This window comes from Heteronotia binoei, chromosome 9 (genome assembly GCF_032191835.1).
Source record: "Heteronotia binoei isolate CCM8104 ecotype False Entrance Well chromosome 9, APGP_CSIRO_Hbin_v1, whole genome shotgun sequence".
Lineage (NCBI taxonomy): Eukaryota > Metazoa > Chordata > Lepidosauria > Squamata > Gekkonidae > Heteronotia > Heteronotia binoei.
The window spans coordinates 23,662,250-23,685,010 of NC_083231.1; the positions used below are offsets into that span (position 1 = coordinate 23,662,250).

The 22,761-nt window shown below is 48.1% G+C and overlaps 1 protein-coding gene across 1 annotated transcript in view; it reads right to left on the reverse strand.

The window, feature by feature from the left end:
- Positions 1 to 17,971, reverse strand: part of GABRB1 (gamma-aminobutyric acid type A receptor subunit beta1) — a 187,813-nt gene extending 169,842 nt beyond the window's left edge. The window contains exons 1-3 of the mRNA XM_060247298.1: positions 17,866 to 17,971; positions 17,604 to 17,695; positions 17,059 to 17,126 (exon numbers count right to left, since the gene is read on the reverse strand). Of these exons, the coding sequence (XP_060103281.1) occupies positions 17,059 to 17,126; positions 17,604 to 17,695; positions 17,866 to 17,945 (240 nt within the window). The 5' untranslated portion in view covers positions 17,946 to 17,971. The remainder of the gene's footprint in view (positions 1 to 17,058; positions 17,127 to 17,603; positions 17,696 to 17,865) is intronic.
- Between the last annotated feature and the right edge of the window lie 4,790 nt (positions 17,972 to 22,761).

The following is a 22,761-nucleotide window of genomic DNA, read 5'->3' on the forward strand; positions in this document are numbered from 1 at the left end:
TACACATTTATAATCAGGGCTTTTTTTGTAGGAAAAGGTCAGCAGGAACTTATTTTCATATTAGGCCATACCCCCTGATGCCAAGCCAGCCAGAACTGTGTTCCTGTGCATTCCTGCTAAAAAAAAAAAAAAAAGGCCCTGTTTCTAATAACCACAGGACCAAATGCATTTCACCTTCTTCAATGGGTCTTCTTCAGTGGTCTAAAGCAGTGGTCCCCAACCTTTTTGGCACCAGGGACCGGTTTTGTGGAACACAATTTTTCACGGAATGGGGGGGGCGGGGAGGGGATGGTTTCAGGATACCATTGTGCACTTTATTTCTATTAGTTTGGTGTGGTGGTTAAATGCATGGACTCTTATCTGGGAGAACCTGGTTTGATTCCCCACTCTTCCTCTTGCACCTGCTGGAATGGCCTTGGGTTAGCACTAGCTCTCGCAGAGTTGTCCTTGAATGGGCAGCTGTTGAGGAGAGCTCTCTCGGCTTCACCTACCTCGCAGGGTGTCTGTTGTGGGAGAGGAAAGTAAAGGAGATTGTGAACTGCTCTGAGACTCTGAAATTCGGAGTGGAGGGCACGATATAAATCCAATGTCGTTGTCTTCTTCTTATTATTACTACATTGCAATATATAACAAAATAATTATACAACTCACGGCCTGGTTCCTAACAGGCCATGGACTGGGACTGGTCCACGGCCCGGGGGTTGGGGACTCCTGGTCTAAAGTCCACCAACACACACATAAAAATGTAAATATAAAGTTTCTTCTTCAGGCCAAGCAGGTTGTATATGAGTCACTGAAAAAGTGTCGCTCCGAATAACAGTTGCAAATCAGACCTGCATATGCTGAGGAGCCTGTTCTCAGAGATGGTAACTCTGAACCACCATTCTGTCTCAGAAATCCTATCCAAAGCATACAGGCTCAGTTAAATGTTTGAAGAACAGGGCTATAAATGTGTTAGAAGAACTCATCAAATGGATTTATAAAAACACATTCTGCAAGGCTGTATCCAGCTCATGACGGGCGTCAGTTACCTTCACGCCAGGCCTTACCATGCAAAGTAGAAAATTATGCTTTTACGAGTAAGTCACTGAATCTCCATTAGAACATAATCTCCTGATGGTTTTGCAACCCTAGTGTGAAAAAAATTGCTCTCACGAAGGAACAGTAGAAGGAATGTTTTTGAAAGGATTTTCAAAGAAATATGGAAAATGAGTTTTCACAGAATGCTATAAATAGCAAAAGCACAGCCACGGGGAAAGCACAATGCGTGATAATGCACTTGCACGAAGGAGGCATCCTCGGGTGGCCCTTACTGCCAACAAAAGCCGGGACCAAAAGCAAACCTTCTTGCACACAGAAGAGTGTTTAGAAGGAGAGGCCTTAAAGCAGCAACTGGCAAGGAGCCTCAAGGAAGGGAGGCTGGAGGAAGGAGACGTATCTTTAAAGAATGGATTTTGTAGAGCTAGTAGCAATGACAGTGAGAAAAGAAACCTAAGTCTCTATTTAAGCCCGGAGGAGAGGTGGTGTCCAATGTCTTGAGTTCTAATTCAGCATTGGACAGAGCGCACAGAGACCGATGCCTCACTAGCAGTTGCTCCCCCACTGGACTTCTGCTTTCTTAGGCTTAAGTGGTCAGTTCCCCACCAGTTGTCGTGTGGGTGTATATTGTCCTGCAGCTCCCCCCAGTTTCCCTTCCGGCTTCCAGATCTCTAAAAAACAAGACCAGGAAACCATGGGGGAAATTGGAGGGAGCCATGGATCAAAACGTGCCTGTGCAGCAACTGGTGGGGATTTGATTGCTTGAGCTGGGGAAAACAGAAGCCGGCAGAACAACTACTAGTGAGGAATCAGTCAGAGTGTTAACGCTGCACAGAGTGGGAAAAGACTGAACTCTCCTTCTAATCTGTAGCTCCCATCCAAATTAGGGCCCTGGGAGGCTGCTATTTTCCTTTGAAAATGCCATTCCGGCATCCCCACCCAGGTAGAGATGAGGGGCAAAGGGCAAGGTTTGCTGCAGCTGGTGGATGGAGAACCAACTAATCTGACACTGCTCGGACTGCCAGCTCAGAGATGGGAGATTTGAGGGGGTGGGGTCTAAGGAGAGCAGGGTTTGAGGAGGGGAAGGGCATCAATGGGGTATAATGCCATCAGCCAACCTTCCAAAGCAGCCATGTTCTCCAGGTAAACTCATCTCTGTTGTAATAGCGGGAGATCTCCAACCACCACCTGGAGGTTGGCAACCCTAGACTACCTTCTTTAGCCTATGGCATCAGGGTGGGGGTGAAAGGCCTTTTAGGGGCCCCACTGCCTCTCTTTTTGATAATCAGCAAGGGAGACAGAGGATAACACGGACCAGCCGAGTAAGGCACTCAGACAGCAAGAATGTAAAGTCTGAGTTGAGCTTCCCTTTGCAATTGCAGTGGAGTGCCTTTTCCCTCCTCTGATCTTGCCTCCCTCTCCCCACCCTCTGTTGTTCTATCCCTTGTAGGAGCTTTTTAGGGCAGGGCCTGTCTTCTGCTTATGCCAGTCTGAACAGTGACAGGGACATCTATATCTATATCGATAATGACATAGATGGATATATAGATACAGATATATATTTAGATACAGATATATATAGATACAGATATATACTTTATTTCTATTAGTTTGGTGTGGTGGTTAAATGCATGGACTCTTATCTGGGAGAACCTGGTTTGATTCCCCACTCCTCCTCTTGCACCTGCTGGAATGGCCTTGGGTTAGCACTAGCTCTCGCAGAGTTGTCCTTGAATGGGCAGCTGTTGAGGAGAGCTCTCTCAGCTTCACCTACCTCGCAGGGTGTCTGTTGTGGGAGAGGAAAGTAAAGGAGATTGTGAACTGCTCTGAGACTCTGAAATTCGGAGTGGAGGGCATGATATAAATCCAATGTCTATATATGGGATAGAATGATAGGAGGACAAGACCTGAGGAAGAGAGCCATAGATAATGGAGGGAATTGAGAAAAGGATGGGCTAGGGGAAACTGGGAAAGACCTTAAGGATTTAAGAACAAGAGAAGCTGCATGTTGTTGACAGGAATTTGGACTTTGAAGTTCCATCCATTATTAGAATTTGGGTTTTGGCTTCCGTGGACTATTGGTTCTGCCATTTACCTTGAACCTGTTCATTTTTGTGAATATTATATTGTATATTTTGGAGCATGACATGTTCTGTAGTTGTGGTTGCACATGAATGAAAATTACTGGTTATTTGTAACTGAAGTTTTACATACAGTTTTTGCATTCATACATTCCATTGACAGGAAGCAGCAAGAAGGGAGGCTGAAGATGCCCCAGAAGGTAGGTGTTTACTATTCTATTCTATTCTATTCTATTCTATTCTATTCTATTCTATTCTATTCTATTCTATTCTATTCTATTCTATTCTATTCTATTCTATTCTATTCTATTCTATTCTATTCTATTCTATTCTATTCCCCTGCAAGCAGGGCTCAAGGTGGCTAACTACATGGTGAAATACAACATCTCAAGTTAAAAAAACAGTAGTAAAAATATATTACCGATGGCAGACATAATTTATTCAATCCCTCCTAGGGGATGCTTATGGAGAATGGTGTGTGTGTATGAAAGTGCCAGACTACTCACTGTACCGTTGCCACCTCAACCGAATGCCTGGCAGAACATCTCTGCCTTGCATGTCCTGCATAAAGGAAGTAAGTCCTGCAGGGCACAGATATCATCCGGCATATGGGGGCCAAGGCCGGGAAGGCCCTGGTCGAGGACAGCTGGATCTCTCTCAGGCCGGGGATCACCAGGAAGTTCTTATTTTCAGAGTAAAGAGCTATGGGGAGTGAGAAAGAAGCGAAATATAATGAAGGGTGGGCTCATCTGAGGAAGCAGGGATGGAAGCCAGAGGCGGAAGTGGAGTGCATGTGGGAGAGGCCTTCAGGGGACCTTCTACAAGTCCTCACAAAGGCTGCTTGCCAATGACCAAGGTAAGGGCATTTTCAGTGGTTGCCCTTTTGTTCTGGAACCAGCTCCCCATAATGGGGGTCTTCCAGCCTTCTGCAGGGCACGTCACTGCTTTGTTTCATGCAGCCCTTGGTTAATGGTATGGATTGGGGAGCTGGCCAGCTGTTCTTAGGGTTGCTAGCCTCGAGGTGGGGGAAATACAGACAACCAAATGCTGTGATCTGCTGGCTAACATATTAGTAAAACTGTTATCAAAAGTACTTTTATCACAAATCTTACAAAGCTATTTGTCACATTAGAAGGAAGTACAATATTACAAAAAAAAGTCCATTCAGTAAGCACCCAGTTTAAGTTCATTTTGTCAAATTCTTTCTCAAGGATATTCCTGTACATGTCAAGGTTATCAGCCTCCTGTTATATTTCAGCGCATGTATTAGGAGCAAATCAGTCCTTAACGTCGTCTTAAAACAGATGCAGAAGCCTTCTGGATTTGACTGGTAAATGGTCCCTGCAACTTCTTTCTCGGGGCCTGGAGATCTTTCGCTTTTACAACTAGGGTTGCCAATCCTCAGGTAGGGGCAGAGGATCCCCCGGTTTGGAGGCCCTCCCCCCACTTCAGGGTCATCAGAAAGCAAGGGGGAGGTAGGGAAATATCTGCTGGGCACTCCATTATTCCCTATGGAGTCCTATTCCCATAGGGTATAATGGAGAATTGATCAGTGGTTATCTGGTGCTCTAGAAGAGCTGTTTGAGATAGAGGCATCAAATCTTCAGCATATCATCCAGATCCTCTCTCCAAAAATGCCCTCCAAGTTTCAAAAGGATTGGACCAGGGGGTCCAATTCTATGAGCCCCAAAAGAAGGTGCCCCTATCCATTATTTCCAAAGGAGGGAAGGCATTTAAAAGGTGCGCTGTCCCTTTAAATGTGATGGCCAGAACTCCCTTGGGAGTTCAGTTGTGCTTGTCACAACCTTGCTCCTGGCTCCACCTCCAAAGTCCCCAGATATTTCTTGACTTGGACTTGGCAACCCTATTTACAACTGATCTCCAGCAGGCAGAGATCACCTCCCCTGGAGAAACTCAACAATAAGAAAGAGAACCACAGAACAGCTATGCTAATATACACAAATAAATCATGGTCAGTTAGCTAACAAATTTTCATGATACATTGAAAGATACGTTCATACAATGCAATAAAACCACAGTCTCCATTTGGCAACCTGAGCACAGTCAACAATTTATTTATTTATGTTCTTTATATCCGCCTGTCTCACTGAGATGCAAGGTGAATCACACAGTGTAAGTCAATGCAATCAATCGGCGGAGACATCTAATAAGCAATCTAATAGCACTGGGATTGCCGAAATCTGTAACAAAGCAGGAATCTGAATTAAAGGCAAGTATTAAGTAGGACACATTAACTGAGCAGTAAATTGTATTAAAAATTAAAAATCCAAATGACAAAACCTAAGATGGGTCTTTTTGGCCACTGCGTGACACAGAGTGTTGGACTGGATGGGCCATTGGCCTGATCCAACATGGCTTCTCTTATGTTCTTAATATCAGTTAGATACTCAAAGTGCAAATAATTCCTATATATTGAAAAATGTCCAGTCCAAAAAACTTATCCTATCCCATAATGTGCTTTTGCTGCATTGTGTCTCTGTTGACACTCTTATTTTGGACACCACAGGTGGGGCCTGGAGATCTCCTGCTTTCCTCCAGGTGGCAGAGATCCACTCCCCTGGAGGAAATGGCTGCTTGGAAGGGTGGTCTCTAAGGCATTGGACCCTGCTGAGGCTCCTCCTCTCCTCAGCCCTGCCCTCTCCTGGATCCACCCCCAAAGTCTCCAGGTATTTTCCAGCACAGACCTGGCAACCCTAGTTCTGTTTCTGTGCATAATTTGTTAAGTTAATGTTCTGATTAGATTTATTGTTCTGCTTATTGCATTTATTTGTATTGTGCTTGTATTTATTGTATTTTAAAACATTGTTCCTTGTGCAGAGAAGTTGCAGGGTATAAAACAAACAACAAAAAGGGAGCCTTGTGCAGCACAGGCACTCCCCTTAAACAGTCAGAGAGCCAGTTTGGTGTAGTAGTAAAGTACACAGACTCTTATCTGGGAGAAGGGTTTGATTCCCCACTCCTCCACATGCAGTCAGCTGGGTGATCTTGGGTCAGTCATAACTCTTTTGGAGCTGTTCTGCTCAAGTGCAGTTCACTCAGAGCTCTCTCAGCCCCACCTATCTCACAGGTTGTCTTTTGGGGGGTGGGTGGGGGGTAGGAAAGGAAAAGAGATTGCAAGCTGCTCTAAGTGGAGAGCCAGTTTGGTGTAGTGGTTAAGTGTGCCGGCTCTTATCTGGGAGAACCGGGTTTGATTCCCCACTCCTCCACTTGCACCTGCTGGAATGGCCTTGGGTCAGCCATAGCTCTGGCAGAGGTTGTCCTTGAAAGGGCAGCTGCTGTGAGAGCCCTCTCCAGCCCCACCCACCTCACAGGGTGTCTGTTGTGGGGGAGGAAGGTAAAGGAGATTGTGAGCCGCTCTGAGACTCTTCGGAGTGGAGGGCAGGATATAAATCCAATATCTTCTTCTTCTTCTTCTTCTGAGATTCCTTTGGGTACTAAAGTAAAAAGGCAGATCCTTGCGCAAGCACCAGTCATTTCCGACTCTGGGGTGACGTTGCTTTCACAACGTTTTCACGGTAGACCTTTTTTATGGGGGTGGTTTGACATTGCCTTCCTCAGTCATCTACACTTTCCCCCCAGCAAGCTGGGTACTCATTTTACTGACCTCGGAAGGATGGAAGGCTGAGTCAATCCTGAGCCGACTACCTGCACCCAGCTTCTGCCGGGATCGAACTCAGGTTGTGAGCAGAGCTTAGGACTGCAGCACTGCAGCTTTACCACTCTGTGCCACGGGGCTCTTCGGGTACTGAAGAGTGGGGTATAAATCCAATCTCCTCCTCCCCCTTCCCTCCCCCCTCTCCTCCTCTTCTTCTTCTTCTTCTTCCCTTACTGATATGGCATTTCTGACTACTGTTCCTAACAAAGTGGCTGCATCTTTATCAAAGGAGAGCAGAGACTGACAATTGCCTCTGGAATGTTCACAAGGGCACCTGATGAGCCTTGTTGATTAGTGGGCCTCTCCCACCTCCAGAACTTTCGGACATCCATTTGGCTCTATTGTTCAGGGCACTGTGAACCACTTAATGCTCATCAGCTACGTTTGAGAGCAGAGATGCGAGAATCATGTCAGTCAGAAAAGGAGGAAGGATCAGCTAGTGGCTTTTTTTGTGCCTGATCCTCATCCTTGTGGATGGTGGGCCATCACATTTTCCAAAGGAAAGGTAAGGGCTTCCTTGAAGGCATTCCCTAGTGCCGCCTCTAACTGCATCACGAGTCATCTTGAACGTTTCTAAACATTTCCATCCATAAGTTCGGAAGGCCATCTTCCCTGGGCAGTTTCCATTTATGTAAATTCTGCTGTAGCTTGAGGAGGTGACATATGCCTAAAACCTCCGCATTCAGTGGGACTAGACGGGTCGCCATGTTAGTCTGTCTGTAGCAGTAGAAAAGAGTCCAGTGGCACCTTAAAGATGAACAAAATTTGTGGGAGGGTGTGAGCTTTTGTGAGTCACTGCTCACTTCTTCAGGCGAAGAAGTTATGTCTTTATAAAAGTACTACCAGGGCCAGTGCAACTGCTAGGCAACCTTAGGTGGTCACCTAGGGCATGGCCCGGGGGAGGACACCGAATTGGGCACCCTCTGGGAAGGTGGGGCCACCCCGTCCCTCCCTGGTGATTTAAATTGTGCAGGTGGGCATCCAGGAGCAGCCACTGCCCTTTCTGTGCCTGGGAAAGGTCCCGCCGATCAGTTGATAGGCAAGGGCCTTAAAATTGCCCAGGAGGCCAGCACCTACTCCTGGACGCTCTCCTGACCATGGGTAGTGCCGGCAGAAGCAGCCAAGCCAGTCTCCCCCTCCATTTAAAGAGCCTACCAACCAGCTGGTCAGCAGGGTCATGTGAGAAGGACAGTGGCTGTGAATCACCGGCAGGAGCAGGGGTGGCCTTCAAGCCACAGCGGAGGTGCTTGAAGGCTGCCCCTACTCCTGCTGATTCACATTGCAAAGGAAGAGCGGCAGGAGGAGCCACAGCCCTTCCGGCATAATTAAAAAATCCCTCCAACCAACTGGTCAGCAGGCTCTTTAAATGGAGGGGGAGGCCAGCCTGGCTGCTTCTGCTGGCACTACACAGGATCGGAAGAGTGCCCAAGAGCAGACATCAGCCTCCCGGGCGGTTTAAAGGCCCTGCTGATTAGCCGAAGGGCAAGAAGGGCAGAGGCTGCTCCTGCATGGCTTCCCGCAGGATTGAAATAGCCCCGCCCTCCCAGCCTAGGGCACCAGCAAGCCTGGCACGGGCCCTGGGTACTACTGGACCTTTCTTCTTTTCTACTACATACGTGGGGATGTCTCAGTGGCCAGGGACAAGGTGAGGGGCTTGGGGTTCCCAGCAAGATTTAAAAGGCAGACTCTAGGAGAGATTCAAGATGAGACTGCCCCCCCCCCCCCAAATGGCAGTATGTTGAACAAACCACTTGTTGCGATTGCTCTTCTATGTGTCATAGTCATGATAGAAACTTGGTCCACACATATCAAACTCATTGTGTGTAAACGTGTGTATGCACAGACACACACATTCTAAGCAAAGGGATGGAGCCTTTGCCCTCCACATCTGATGCACTAACAAGGCCAACCAGCTGGTCAGCGGGGTCTTTAAATCATGTGGGAAGGGCAGCAGCTGTGAATCACAGCTTCTTTTGAGCTTTCTGCAAAAAATACTTAATGGCTTTTGTTATGCCTCCAAATGCAATACCAAAATGCTGCAATTTTAGTTATGTTCCAATTGGTTTACACATATAGCTCCTTTTATTGGGGAGGGACGGTGGCTCAGAGCATCTGCTTGGTGAGAAGAAGGTCCCAGGTTGAATTCTCGGCATCTCCAACTAAAAAGGGTCCAGCAAATAGATGTGAAAAAGCTCAGCTTGAGACCCTGGAGGGCTGCTGCCAGAATGTTTAGTTTCACTTAATGGAATTCAGGAGTTTTAGGTAAGTACTTTATCTGGGTGCCTTCCTTGGTGTCTGTACAGAAATGCTCGAGTTCTTTCTCCATGCATCATAGCAGACACATAGCCAGAAATACTGTAATTGTGAGAGACTGTGCTGTAATGGTTAAGAGTGGTGGACCCTAATCTGGAGAACCAGTTCGACTCTGCACTCCTCCACATGAAGCCAGCTGGGTGACCTTGGGTCAGTCACAGGTTTCTTGGAGCTCCCGTATCCCCTCAAAAGAAGTCTAGCTCACCACCGAGTGGTGCATAATGCTAAAAAGGGCTAGTAATTCAGGCAGCCAATTTTAGGATCACCTGGCTATACCACACACAACACCATACGATAACTATTACTGTGATTATGGAGGTGGAGAAGCCACTGGGAAGCATTTATTTTCATCTTTCATTCCGTTGCTTGTCTACAACCTGGAAACCCTAACTAGCTCTTAACATTCTACTAATTCCCCTCACTTCAACATCAGTATAAAGCAGGGGATGGCCAAACTGTGGCTCAGGAGACACATATGGTTCTTCTGCACATATTGTGTGGCTCTCAAAGTCCCCACTGCCCCGTCAGCTGACATGGAGAAGACATTTCTCTCTTCAAATCACTTTGGCGAGCCAAGCCAGTCAGTGGCTTGCAGAATGCATTTAAAGTTAAAGTTGATTTCTTTCCTCCTCTCCTCCCCTCCCCATCGATTCGCCTTCCTTCCTTCCTTCCGGCTCTCAAGCATCTGACGTTCATGTATAGCGGCTCTCAAACATCTGACATTCATGTCTTGTGGCTCTCAAACATCTGGTGTTTATTCTGTGAGGCTCTTGTGTTAAACAAGTTTGGCCACCTGTGGTATAAAGCATTGTAGATCTTAGTACCCTCCAACAATGAATGAAAACCCACATCCCCCCCGTTAACAGTACGATACAATTTAAACAGGGGCTTTGCCATTCACTTCAGTGGAGGGTGGTGGCTGTAAACACAAAGGGAACTTTGCAGTCATGCAGCTGTGCTTGCCATTGAAGTGAATGTGAGGCCTCTTGAAGTCTCAGGATGCACATGGGGGTTTTAACTGGTGAAACATACAATGTGGCAAGGCTTTTTGTTTTTAAAACCTCTGTGAGCTTTATTTGTTGCTCATCTCTTTCTACATTCCAAAAACTCAATTTGAAACACATAATTATTTTTCCAAAAGTGTCAGAACAATGAAAAAGAAGCCGCTGGTGGGCCCCAAGGCAGTTCAGGAGAAAAGCAGCCTAGAACCCTGCAACTCTGCAGAAGTCTCCCAGTCCTTTCAGGCAGTATGAGTCTTTAGGACTGGGTGTGCCCAGGCCTCGGATTCAGCAGGAGCTCACAGGAGCACAGCTCCTGAACCTTTCTGAGGGTTCCCCCTCCTTCTCCCAACCTTGTCCATTGAATAGTAGGTGCAGCTGCATAACAAACCCTGGATGAGCTCCACCACCTCTTTTTCTACAAAGTGACCCCTGGGTATGCCTAGTGTTAAAACTGGGTGTCTCCAACAGCACGGGTAGGCATGGAGATTGTTACCTGACACTAGGACACAGTGACCTAGAATCATAGAGTTGGAAGGGACTTCTAGGGTCATCTAGTCCAACCCCTTGCACAATGCAGGAAACTCACAAACACTTCCCCCTAAATTCACAGGAAACTCACAAACACTTCCCCCTAAATTCACAGGAAACTCACAAAAACTTCCCCCCTAAATAAGACCTGATTTTGTCCTATTTGCAATGTGTTTGCACCTCACTGTGGCCCAAGTGAATTAAAACCACTGTTTACATTTCTGCAAAGGGAAGTGGCCCAAGTGAATTAAAACCACTGTTTACATTTCTGCAAAGGGAAGTGAATCCACCAGCTTAGGGAGCCGCTTAGAATAATTTTAACTGCTGTACTGCAATTAGAGCTTGAGAGGCTGCAAAATGGATTTAAGCCACCTGAATAACATATAAGGATGAGCATCCAGAAATTAACGAATTGAAATGTCCTCTGTTTTGTAATACCTTTAACTTCCTGAATTTAATTGGTAATCTCTGGGAATCTTTGGAAATGGTTGTTATCCTGGTACCACACTGTCTGCTCTTGGCTGTGGCAAGTGTTAACTTCCATTTCAATGTATCTGAGGAAGTTGTGCCTGCACACGAAAGCTCATACCTTGATTAAACTTTTGTTGGTATTAAAGGAGCCACTGGTCTCAAAATCTGTTCTACTGCTTCAGACCAAGACAGCTGCCCAGCTTGATCATAAGAATGTAAGGGAAGCCAAGTTGTATTGGGCCAGTGGCTCATTCAGTTCAATACTCTGTCAAACAGTGCCCCAAAACCCAGGTGCCATCAGTTCAACACTCTGTACATAGTGCCCCAAAAAACCTGCCACTGCTGCCTCCCGAGCACCAAGAATAAAGAGCACCACTGCCCCAGACAGAGTTCCATCTATAACTTGTGGTTAATAGCCACTGATGGACCTTTGCTTGATATGTTTATCCAATCCCCTCTCGAAACTGTCTATGCTTGTAGCTGCCACCACCTCCTGTGGCAGTGAATTCCATGATCTACTTTCTGTCAGCCATTGCACATAGGGCTTCCATGGTTCTGTAATGCAGAAACGGAAGTGGGCCTTCTACGCCTGCTCTTCTGTTCCCAGATCTAGCTATCATGACCCCCCTCCAACAAGGCCAGTGATTCAGGCTTGGAGTCTTCAGGGGAAGAGCCACTGGCTGAAGTGGACTGGTGGGACCAGGAAGGGCCTGACATGATAAGAAGGGCCAGTGGATGATGTGCTGAAGGCCACCCTGATGGAGCCTGCAAGTGAGACCTTCCAGCAAGATAGCCACCACACCTCCGCTGCTCATACCTCGAACTCAAGCCCATAATACCCCGAGACCTGTCCCCTCCCTGCAGGAATGGCAGAGACAGAAGACCTGACTTGGAGCAGCCCAAAGGAAGCAAAGTGCCAGTGGAAAGAAGCAAACATTTTGTGATTGCTCCCTCTGGAAGGTCGGCAGAGTGTGGGGCATGCAGGGCCAGCCCTGCCACTAGGTGAACTAGGCAGCTGCCTAGGGTGCCAGCTTTCTGGGTGCGCCAAATTGCCCCCCCCCCCCGACTCACAGTTGGCCCTGCTCAGCTTTCAATATCTGACAAGATCAGGCACACCTGGGCAATCCAGGTCAGGGAGCAATTTCTAGTTACCGTATGTGCTTTTCATTTTCCCCACAATTAATCTCTTTTTGAAAATTGGTTACTAGTGTGTGTGTGTGTGGGACCTTGCCTAGGGTGCCAGGTAGTTTAGGGCTGGCCCTGGGGGCGTGGATAGAGGCAGATGCTTCACTCTGCAACAAAAAGCAGGACCGGCCAGACAATATAGGAGAAATCTGGATGAGGAAGGATTGGAGAACTTTTCTTTTGGACACTCTCAGCAATCAGTGAGGGTCCAGTTTCTCCCATCTTATTTTTCAGCTGTAGTGGGAGGAAATATAGGTAGCATCCTGTTTACACGTAGAGTTACTGTCAGTAGGTTTATTTTTAAACCAAATCAAATTATGCAGGCAAAGGGCATTAACCCTGGTTCCTCCTGTGCCTTACTCCAGTAGCCAACACAGATTTCTCCCAATCTTGCTCCAAAATCGGAGGTCAACCAGCCTTGGAGAAAGATGCTGAAATCAAGTGAACACCATGGAGGAAGGGAGGCCTTCATACATGCACTCTTTAGTTTAAACACAGACCTTAGACTTGAGAATCCCATCAAAGGAGGAAGACTTGCATGCAGATGTTATCGCATCTTGCTCTGGACATGAGAGTTTTAATTGCTGTAAAATGGAAAACTTTTGTCTTCTCCAGTTTGGTGTAGTGGTTAAGTGCGCGGACTCTTATCTGGGAGAAATGGATTTAATTCCCCACTCCTCCACTTGCACCTGCTGAGATGGTCTTGGGTCAGCCATAGCTTTCATAGAAGCTGTCCTTGAAAGGGCAGCTGCTGTAAAAGCACTCTCAGCCCTACCTACCTCACAGGGTGTTTGGTGTGTGTGTGTGGGGGGAAGGTAGAGGAGATTGTGACCACTCTGAGATTCAGAGTATAGGGCAGGATATAAATCCAAAATCATCTTCTTCTTCCATCTGAAAGTCTGTCAAAGAGGATCCCATGGTTGAGGGGTAGGATCTCTGAATTAGAAATAGTCATCTCCGCCGGGGGAAATAAAATTTTGCAAGTGGAAATGAAAGCAAAGTGAATGAATACACAATATTCGTATAGCCATTTACATTTTTTTTTTAAAAACCAACCAAACCCACTGAAAACGAGCCCATCGAATCCCAGGATCCTAGAAATGTGAAAGCTTTGCATGAGGCAGGCATGTTGAGCATTCTGCTGTCCTCAAGATCCAGAAGAAATACAACTATGAGAAGCAACACAAAGGAACCCTGCAAAGTTTTTTGAGGTTTCCCTCTAACTCTCATTTAAGTTAGTAGGTACTTCCACTCAGTAGTGCAATTCTAACAGGAGCTCCTTTGCATATTAGGTCACACACCCTGATGCAGCCAATCCTGCTGGAGATACAAGGCACTTTTTTTGCAAGCTCTTGGAGAATTGGCTACATCATGGGGGGTGTGGCCTAATATGCAAAGGAGCTCCTGCTAGAATTCCACCCCTGCTTCTACTGCTGAGCCATTCAATAGGAACCCTTTGGAGCAAAGCCTTCACCCCCGTTGGGGACAGCATTCATTTCATTCAGCTGTTTTGCAGTTAGGCAAAGTCAAGTCAAAAGCATAACTTATGGGGTCTTTATTTTTTTTGGGGGGGGGGGATCAGAACGAACAGACTGCCAAGTCCAGAGACCTTTCCAACTCATCTTAATTGCCTTTGTTCAAAGAACAGGAATTTTAAGCACTCGTCTTTTGTGCCCACTGCCAAGTGATATTAACGGATCAGTTTGCAAAAGCGTTTCAGTGGCAACTATTATTTATTTTTATTTTATTTATTCTAGTATATTTCTATTCTGCCCATTCCTCGTAGGGCTCAGGGCGGAGTACAACGTATGATAAAACAATAAAACACAATAAAAACATGTAAAAAACAGACAGCTCAACAGTATTCAGAGAAGTTTACCGTATCACATATTGCCGTATCACAACTATCCCCCCGCCCCAAATCATGACTTGATGGTAGACCCTTTGGGACTTCTTTCACTATATGCGATAAAGCAAACAGGCTATCCATTGAGGCCTGATGTCAAGGGTGGTCTTACCACTAAACAACCTTTGAGTCCATTCTTTGAATAAACAAACAAACAGGTGGTTGCCTAGGACAGCATTGCACGGGGGCATTGTGTTATGACAAGGCAGCATATGGAAAGGATTTCCTTTCCCGAGCACTTTTGCTCTTGGTGGAGGGAGTCACCTTGTCCCTGGTGGGACAAGGAAGTCAAGCTAGTAGCAAGTGATGAACAGGATTCAAGAGATGAGAGTCTCAGGAGAGAGGAAGGAGTTCAGTGGACTCAATTCATGCAGGGAGAGAGAGTTTAAGACAGGGGTGTCAAACTCATTTGTTATGAGGGCAGGATCTGACATAAATGAGATCTTGTCGAGCCTGGCCATGTTGGGCTGGGCCATGTGTGTACCTATTTAAGATTAGATAGCAGAGATATAAACTTTAGAAAGGACATAAATACAATTAAAGATTTTTTTTTTAAAAAAAACCCTTAAAACATTAGCACTTGTTGGTCTTAAAGGTGTTTTCTTTGTATCTTTCCCACAGGATCCAGGGAACTGGCTCTTTCCTTCTTTCCCCAGGGGACTGGGGGGGGAGCCTCAGCCAATAGAAGGAAGAGAGGCTTGGCTCAGTAGCTCTGCTGTATGATTGAGAGAGCCTGACAAAGCAAGCTATCCCTCACCCCCTTCCTTCCCAAGGGAGGAGCCTCAGTCAATGGAGAAAATAGAGGTTTTGCTCTGTAGCTCCTGAGCAATTGAGCAAGCCTTTCAAAACAAACTGTTACACAGAAGGAAGCAAGAGAGAGGGAGAAGGAAGCAGATGACAGCCAGTTGCTCAGGGGCCTGATAGGAGCCCTCTGGGGGCCTGATTCAGCCCCCAGGCCAGATGTTTGACACCCCTGGTTTAAGGGATAGCAGCTTCTCAGGCTTCTTCAGAGAGAAGGTATCACTGAAAGGTGTCGAAAAGAAGAGGTGAGCCCAGGTGGCATACTTCTCCAGTGTTTTGTATTCTGACATATATCCTGTATCTGCCAACATTCTTTTACTCTTCATCTGAAGGATGAGAATAGGTGAACAAATCTGCAAAGCCAATGTGGGAAGGCAGAAATGTTTTTTTTAAAAAAACTCTCAATAAAATGTAAGCATTATTTCATAATGGAGAGGTATGGGAAACAGCTTTGAGATGGTAGGCCATCGGCAGGAAGTGTGCTTCCAGCACACGAAAGCTTACATTCTGAATAAAACTTTGTTGGTCTTAAAGGTGTGACTTGACTCCTACTTTGTTCAGTAGGCAGGTTAGCTATTGATAAAGTTGTCCTGAATTTATACAGTTCTTTTTTTAAAAGCCCTCGAAGCCAGTGGCCATTCCTTCATCTTGTGGCAACGAGTCCCACAAAGTAGTTTAGTGGTGCATGCCCTTTGCTTGTCCTGAATCCAGCACCGGTCATTTTCGCTGAATGACTCCCAGTATATTGAGAAAGAGAAAACTGTCTCTATAACTGTATATCATTCACTGTAAATCACCCACTGAATATAAATGTTATATTATCCACTGAAAAAAAGCCGTCTCGGGTTGCCTTCTGGACAAAAACGGTGCTATGAATTGCCCCTCCACACTACTTTTTTACATAACTGTTTACTGTGTGCGGGAATCAGCAACACGAGAAACGTCCCTCGCGTTCTAGTAGCGAGAAATATTAACCCATAGCAATGAATGGACAGGTTCTAATTTCTGTCTTGAGTATGGCCATTTGAACCTTTGCATTTAATTCTTGTCATTAAATATATTCCCAGGGAGGCCTTCTTCCACTCAACATCAATATTCAGCAATCATCGATCGCCCATTACAGTTCTGTCTTCACAACGAGAGACTGTCAAAACATGGGGGGGGGGGGGGAGGAAATCAACAAGCCCTACTGACTCTGGTGGCAAAGCTGTTACTGCCCAGTAACTCTACCTGGTAGCAAAATTATTTATGGACAACATGATGCTGGTCATGGCGATATAGTTTATCACTGAATAACAGCGATATAGTTTATCCCTAAATAACAGTGATAAACGGGAATTCATCCTGTAAATACGAGAATTCATCCTCTAAACAATGTTAGCACGACCTCTACCTAAAATATATGAAATACACAAGCTCAATACAGCCATCTTGGCCTGTCTCCTCTATCACCTGCATTCAAAGTAGCTGGCTACCGCAACAGGGATGCAGTCGGCGGGAATACAGACAGCAGCTACCAGTTGCATACAAAATCGCAGGGACTCCATTCTCTCCCCCACCGCCCTTTTCTGGCACTTGATTCTACTCAATGACCTCTTGTTAGCAACCACTGACAGTCTACCGGGCGGTTTTCTTTCCCCAAATAGGCGTTCGCCCTTTCGTTTCTCTTGGTAGGCACGCAATAACAGAGAGGACCCCAGCAAAGCACAGAAGCGGGTCGCTGTCCATGGTGCTGAAAGTCGGTGAGCCGCGGCGGCCGGCAGGTGGCGCCGTTCGGCGTATTAAAAAAAAACAAAACAAAACTCCGCACGCAACGCCTGATCGAGGTGGCGCCCAAGCGTGCCCCCCCCCCCCCGCCGCCTCCAAAAACCCGAATTTCTCCTGGACACTTCGGAACAACTGTTTCCGCCCGATCTCCCGCCGCCACGGGCAATTCGGCATATCGCCGGCCTTTCAGAAACAAGAGCCCCGCCGCTTCAGAGGAACCCGCTGGCGCTTCCTTCGCCCCCTTCCCGCCCCCCCCCCCCTTATGTCCCCTAAAGGAGAGCACTCACTCACCATGTTGACTTCCGAAACCATGTCTATGCTGGCAATCACGATGCTCATCCCGACGCCGACGGGAGAACCTGGAAACCCAAACAGGTGGTTCTGAGCGCCCGCCAAACAAACGCCAAAGGGGCCACCCCGTATTCCCGCGCCTAGCAACACGGGGTTGTTATTATTCTAAAGCGCCGGCAGGGAACCGCTCCGCATGCTCTGGAAGGGGAGGTGTGTTCTTCCGGTCGAAGAGTTCTGTGGGACTCGGAAGACCGCTTTCCCGGCCCCAGCAAGCCCCGCAAAGGAAGGGGTTTTTTTTTTGGTAGCATCAGGTGAGAGCTGCATCGGGTGAGATCTGCAGATTTTGGAGACAGGGTGGGCGAGGGGGTGTACGAAAGGGAGGGGGGGGACCAGAGGACTAGCTATCAAGACACCTGCTTCGCCTTGCATTTGACCTCTGTCTCTGCCAGAAATGCCGCGCGGCCTCGTTGTGTGTGTGTGTGTGTGTGTGTGTGCATTTTTCCTGCCCTCCCCGTGGTCGACACATCTGCGGGAAACGGCCTTACCTCCGAAGTCCGGCCTCAAGCGAATGTCGTATCCTTTGAGCAATCTGTCCACCGTCTCTTTCACGTAGGACATGTTGCTGGGCTCCGTCTCGCTGAGGAGGGTGCAAGAGGAAAGGGGGGGCAGGATTAGGCAAGACCCCTAACCCCCCCCCCTGCAAACCCCCCAATTCCCCCTCCCCGCCCCGTCCTGATCTCCCAGCAGAGAAGCCAATCCGAGGAGTGGAGCTCCGATCCGTGCCCCGCCGCCCGCCAGCCCCCTCACCTCTTGGCATAGCAGACCAGGGCCACCATCGCCGGGAAGAACCAGATCCCCGCGCACTCTCGGAGCCGAACTGCCCGCATTCCTTCCGTCCGCCCGTCCGTCCGCCCGTCCTCCGGGTGGAGAGAGCCGCCGCTGCCTCGCTCGCTCCCTCCACCCCGCCTCCCCCCCTCCCCCCCCCCCCACCACCCCTGCCGCCAAGATCCAAGGAATGCAACTTTCCAGCCACAGGCAGGGCTCGGATGCCGGAGAGCGCGGCGCATGCGCGGAGGTCTTTCCACTACATTCCCCCCCCCCTCCCCGTTCGCGGACACCTTTGCGCCTCGGCCCCCGCCGGTCGGGTCGGGCGAGGAACCCCGACGGCTCCTGGGAAGCGCCCCGCTGTGCGGCTGCCCGCTGCGCGCGGGCGCCCCCTGCCGGTCCCTCGGGAAAGCTGCCGGCCCTGCCGCCCTGCTCATCCCGACTGGAGAATGCTGCTGCCCGCTCTCTCCGGCAAGCGACTGGAGCCGTCGAATGACAGCCGGGCCCCCAGCCCCTCGCGCCTCCCCGCCCCCTTCGTTGTTGCTGACCCTCTCCCGTGGAGGCAGAGTGCCCGCTTCCCTGCCTCCAGCCTCCAAAGTGCTCAGCCCCGGATTAAACCCTGTGGAGGCCCCTAGGCAGTCGAAATCTTGGGGTTCCCCTTGCAAATTATCTCAGAGTCAGAGCGCCTGCCCCACCTCCTCTGGTCCCTGCTGCAGCCACCTTCTTAAAAGCCCCTTTGACTAAGCTGCAGGGGAGAGGCAGAGAGAGGCAAACTTGGTGGCCACGCCAGCAGCAGCCTTACCAGGAAGTTGGGAAAAGGATGACTCAGTTGCTGGCCGCGCCTGCAGGTTGGGAGGGCTGCAAGCAGGGGGGAAACTGAGTGTGTGGGGGGGAGCCAGCCCCTAAATGCATGGGGGCCCAATGGCCAGAGCCTATTTGCCCTGATTGTTAATCCGGCTCTGGTCCTACTTTGCAGGCCCTTGGAACTGGCTAGGATCCCAGGTGGAGGCGGGGCGCAGAGACTGCCTGCCTGTTTTCCCCGGTGTACTCAAAGGAAGGGCAAGAATGCCCATTGAGAACCGTGGGAAATGCCTGAAGGCCCACTGGACATAATGGAAGCAGGCCTTGAGTTCAGCAGGCGTTCACAGGAGCACAGCTCCTGAACCTTTCAGAGGGTTCCCCCTCCTCCCCACCTACCTACCTTGACCATTGAATAGTAGGTGCAGCTGCAGAACCATCCCTGGATGAGCTCCACCACCTGTTTTTCTACAAAGTAAAGGTAAAGGTAAGCACCGGTCGTTTCTGACTCTGGGGTGATGTTGCTTTCACAACGTTTTCACAGCAGACTTTTTACAGGGTGGTTTGCCATTGCCTTCCCCAGTCATCTACACTCCGCCCCCCCCCCCCCCCCCCGCAACCTGGGTACTCATTTTACTGACCTCGGAAGGATGGAAGGCTGAGTCAACCTGAGCTGGCTACCTGAACCAGCTTCCACTGGAATCAAACTCATGTCATGAGCAGAGGGCTCCAACTCCAGTGCTGAAGCTTTACCACCCTGCGCCACGGGGCTCTCATTTTTCTACAAAACGACCCCTGAAAGGGAGCCAGGGATGCCAATGGGCTTGCATGCGTTCCCTTGAAATGCCTCACAGCAGGCGGGAAGTTGCAAAGAAACTGAAGAAGGGATGGAGAGGAAATCTGCTCTGGGCCTGTAAGGACAGTCCTCCCAGTGGAATGACCGTCCCTGCGAATGGAGTTCGAGGTCTGGGATGGGAATGAGGGCTGCCAGTGTGGAAGGACACTTCTGGGTTCCAATAAGCTGCTCTGGAACTGGAGGGACAGTCAGAAGGACAGTCCCTAAGAATGGTGTAAGAATTTGGGGGCTAGCAGGACAGCCCCAGTGTGACATGATGGCTCCGGAGACTGGAATTGGTGTTCTCAGATGGGAATGACAGCTGTCGGAGTGGAATGACAGTCCCTGGGACCAGGTAAACTTCTCTGGGCCAGGAATAACTGACCCAAGAGTGGAATGATGGTCCTAGAGGCAAAAGAAGAAGAAGAAGAACTGCTAGAGGAATGGATGTACACCCACTAGTTTGGAAAAACAGTCCCTAAGAATGGCATAACCTGTGACAGCTCTCAGAATGGAATGATGATCCCTTGGACTGAAAAGTGCTCGGGGGCTAGAATGTCCCCCCAGTGGAATGTACATTTTAATTAAAATTTCTGAAGGTCATACAGTGATCCAAAAACTGAAAACTCCACCTAGAAACTGGATAGGAGTAAACATTGCTTTGCTCAGCAGCAGCAGCAGCAGCAGCAGCAGCAGCAGCAGCAGCAGCAGCAGCAGAAGACTTGGTTTTTATACCTCACCCTTCACTACCCAAAGAAGTCTCAGTGCAGCCTTCCCTTCCTCTCCCCACAACAGACACCCTGTGAGGTAGGTGGGGCTGAGAGAGCTCTGAGAGAACTGGGACTGACCCAAGGTCATCAAGTTGGCTTCATGTGAAGGAGGAGTGGGAAATCAAATCCAGTCCTCCAGATTGGAGACTGCTGCTCTTAACCTCTTCACCACACAATGAACACAAACAAAAGCAGTTTCCTAGCTTCTTGCAGAAACCACACCAACAACTTCGTCCCACGGCTTCCAAATTCATATATGGGAACAACCTCTGCTATAGTACCTTTTTGTCATTAGCTGATAAAGATACTGGCGGATGGACAAAATACCCAGAATGTTCATGGCTGGGTGTTGTCATTCCAGTCCCAGGAACCGTTATTCCAATCTGGGTGCTGTCCTTGCAGGCCCAGAGCCGTTTATATGGACCCAGGGAATCAGCCTTTCACTCTGGGGGCTGTCATTCCAGTCTCCAGAGCAGAATTCTCAAAATCCTTTCCACATTTTCTTTGCAACTTTTGTGTGCTGTAATGTATTTCAGTGGAGCCAATGCAAGTCACTTGGTATCTCCTGTTGTCCTCAGTAGATATTCTTGTCATTCATTTTAATACATCCCCTCTTTTCTTCTTGCAAAATAAGCGCTTTCTTCGTTGAAGAGACTGGTGGGGAGATACTTGCATGACTTGTTTTTGCTAGTTTGCCTGCCTGGATCCCCAAACCAAGTATGTTTGGGGGTTTAGAGAGTATTCTACATTGGAGTGCAGATACTTTGCTCGTTCTTCTCATGCCAAAACCCAGGAGGTGTGGTTTGATCCAGCAATTTCAACGAAATTCAACAAAAATGCCATCAGCTAATGCATGTAATGGCCATAATGCAGCCCATGCACTCAAAATGCAGCTGATTTTAGATGGCACAGAGTGGTAAGGCACTCTGCTCACGATCTGAGTTCGATCTTGGCAGAAGCTGGGTTCAGGTAGCCGGCTCAAGGTTGACTCAGTCTTCCATTGGTAAAATGAGTGATGACACTAAATTGTTCAGGGTGGTGAGAACCAGAGAGGATTGTGAGGAACTCCAAAGGGATCTGTTAAGGCTGGGTGAGTGGGCGTCAACGTGGCAGATGTGGTTCAATGTGGTCAAGTGCAAAATAATGCACATTGGGGCCAGAATCCCAGCTGCCAATACAAGTTGATGGGGTGTGAACTGGCAGAGACTGACCAAGAGAGAGATCTTGGGGTCGTGGTAGATAACTCACTGAAAATGTCAAGACAATGTGCGTTTGCAATAAAAAAGGCCAACGCCATGCTGGGAATTATTAGGAAGGGAATTGAAAACAAATCAGCCAGTATCATAATGCCCCTGTATAAATCGATGGTGTGGTCTCATTTGGAGTACTGTGTGCAGTTTTGGTCGCCGCACCTCAAAAAGGATATTATAGCATTGGAGAAAGTCCAGAAAAGGGCAACTAGAATGATTAAAGGGCTGGAACACTTTCCCTATGAAGAAAGGTTGAAACGCTTGGGACTCTTTAGCTTGGAGAAACGTCAACTGCGGGGTGACATGATAGAGGTTTACAAGATAATGCATGGGATGGAGAAAGTAGAGAAAGAAGTACTTTTCTCCCTTTCTCACAATACAAGAACTCGTGGGCATTCGATGAAATTGCTGAGCAGCCAGGTTAAAACGGATAAAGGAAGTACTTCTTCACCCAAAGGGTGATTGGCATGTGGAATTCACTGCCACAGGAGGTGGTGGCGGCCACAAGCATAGCCACCTTCAAGAGGGGTTTAGATAAAAATATGGAGCAGAGGTCCATCAGTGGCTATTAGCCACAGTGTGTGTGTATATATAAATTTTTTTGCCACTGTGTGACACAGAGTGTTGGACTGGATGGGCCATTGGCCTGATCCAACATGGCTTCTCCTATGTTCTTACGAGTCCCCAGCTTGCTTGAGGGAAAGTGTAGATGACTGGGGAAGGCAATGGCAAACCACCCTGTAAAAAGTCTGCCGTGAAAATGTCATGATGCAGCATCACCCCAGAGTCGGAAACAACTGGTGCTTGCACAGGGGACTACCTTTACCCTTTTTTTTAATGACCCATTCGAGATAAGCCCAGCAACCCAGAAAATTGAGAGCCACCAGCTATGCCCAATACAAAATTCCGCTTGTTTTGAGTCTTGAACAAATAATCAGTGCAACAGTATGGAGCAATGAACAGACATTGTTAAGTGAGGAAAGTTCATTTTCAGGACACGTTCTTTGCTAAAACCAAATCGTCACTATTTTTGATTATTTGCAATTGCATCTGGCTGGTAACAACCCGAGAAGATCTGTGCTTAGCATCGGTTTTCACTGAGTGGACAACAAATGGCCCCTGAGAGCCACTAAGCAGGACACAGAGGCTGAGACCTTCACCTGATGCTGCCTCTTAGCAGTGCCATGCAGAGGAATACTGTTCTCAGTATGCTATTCAGAGAGGA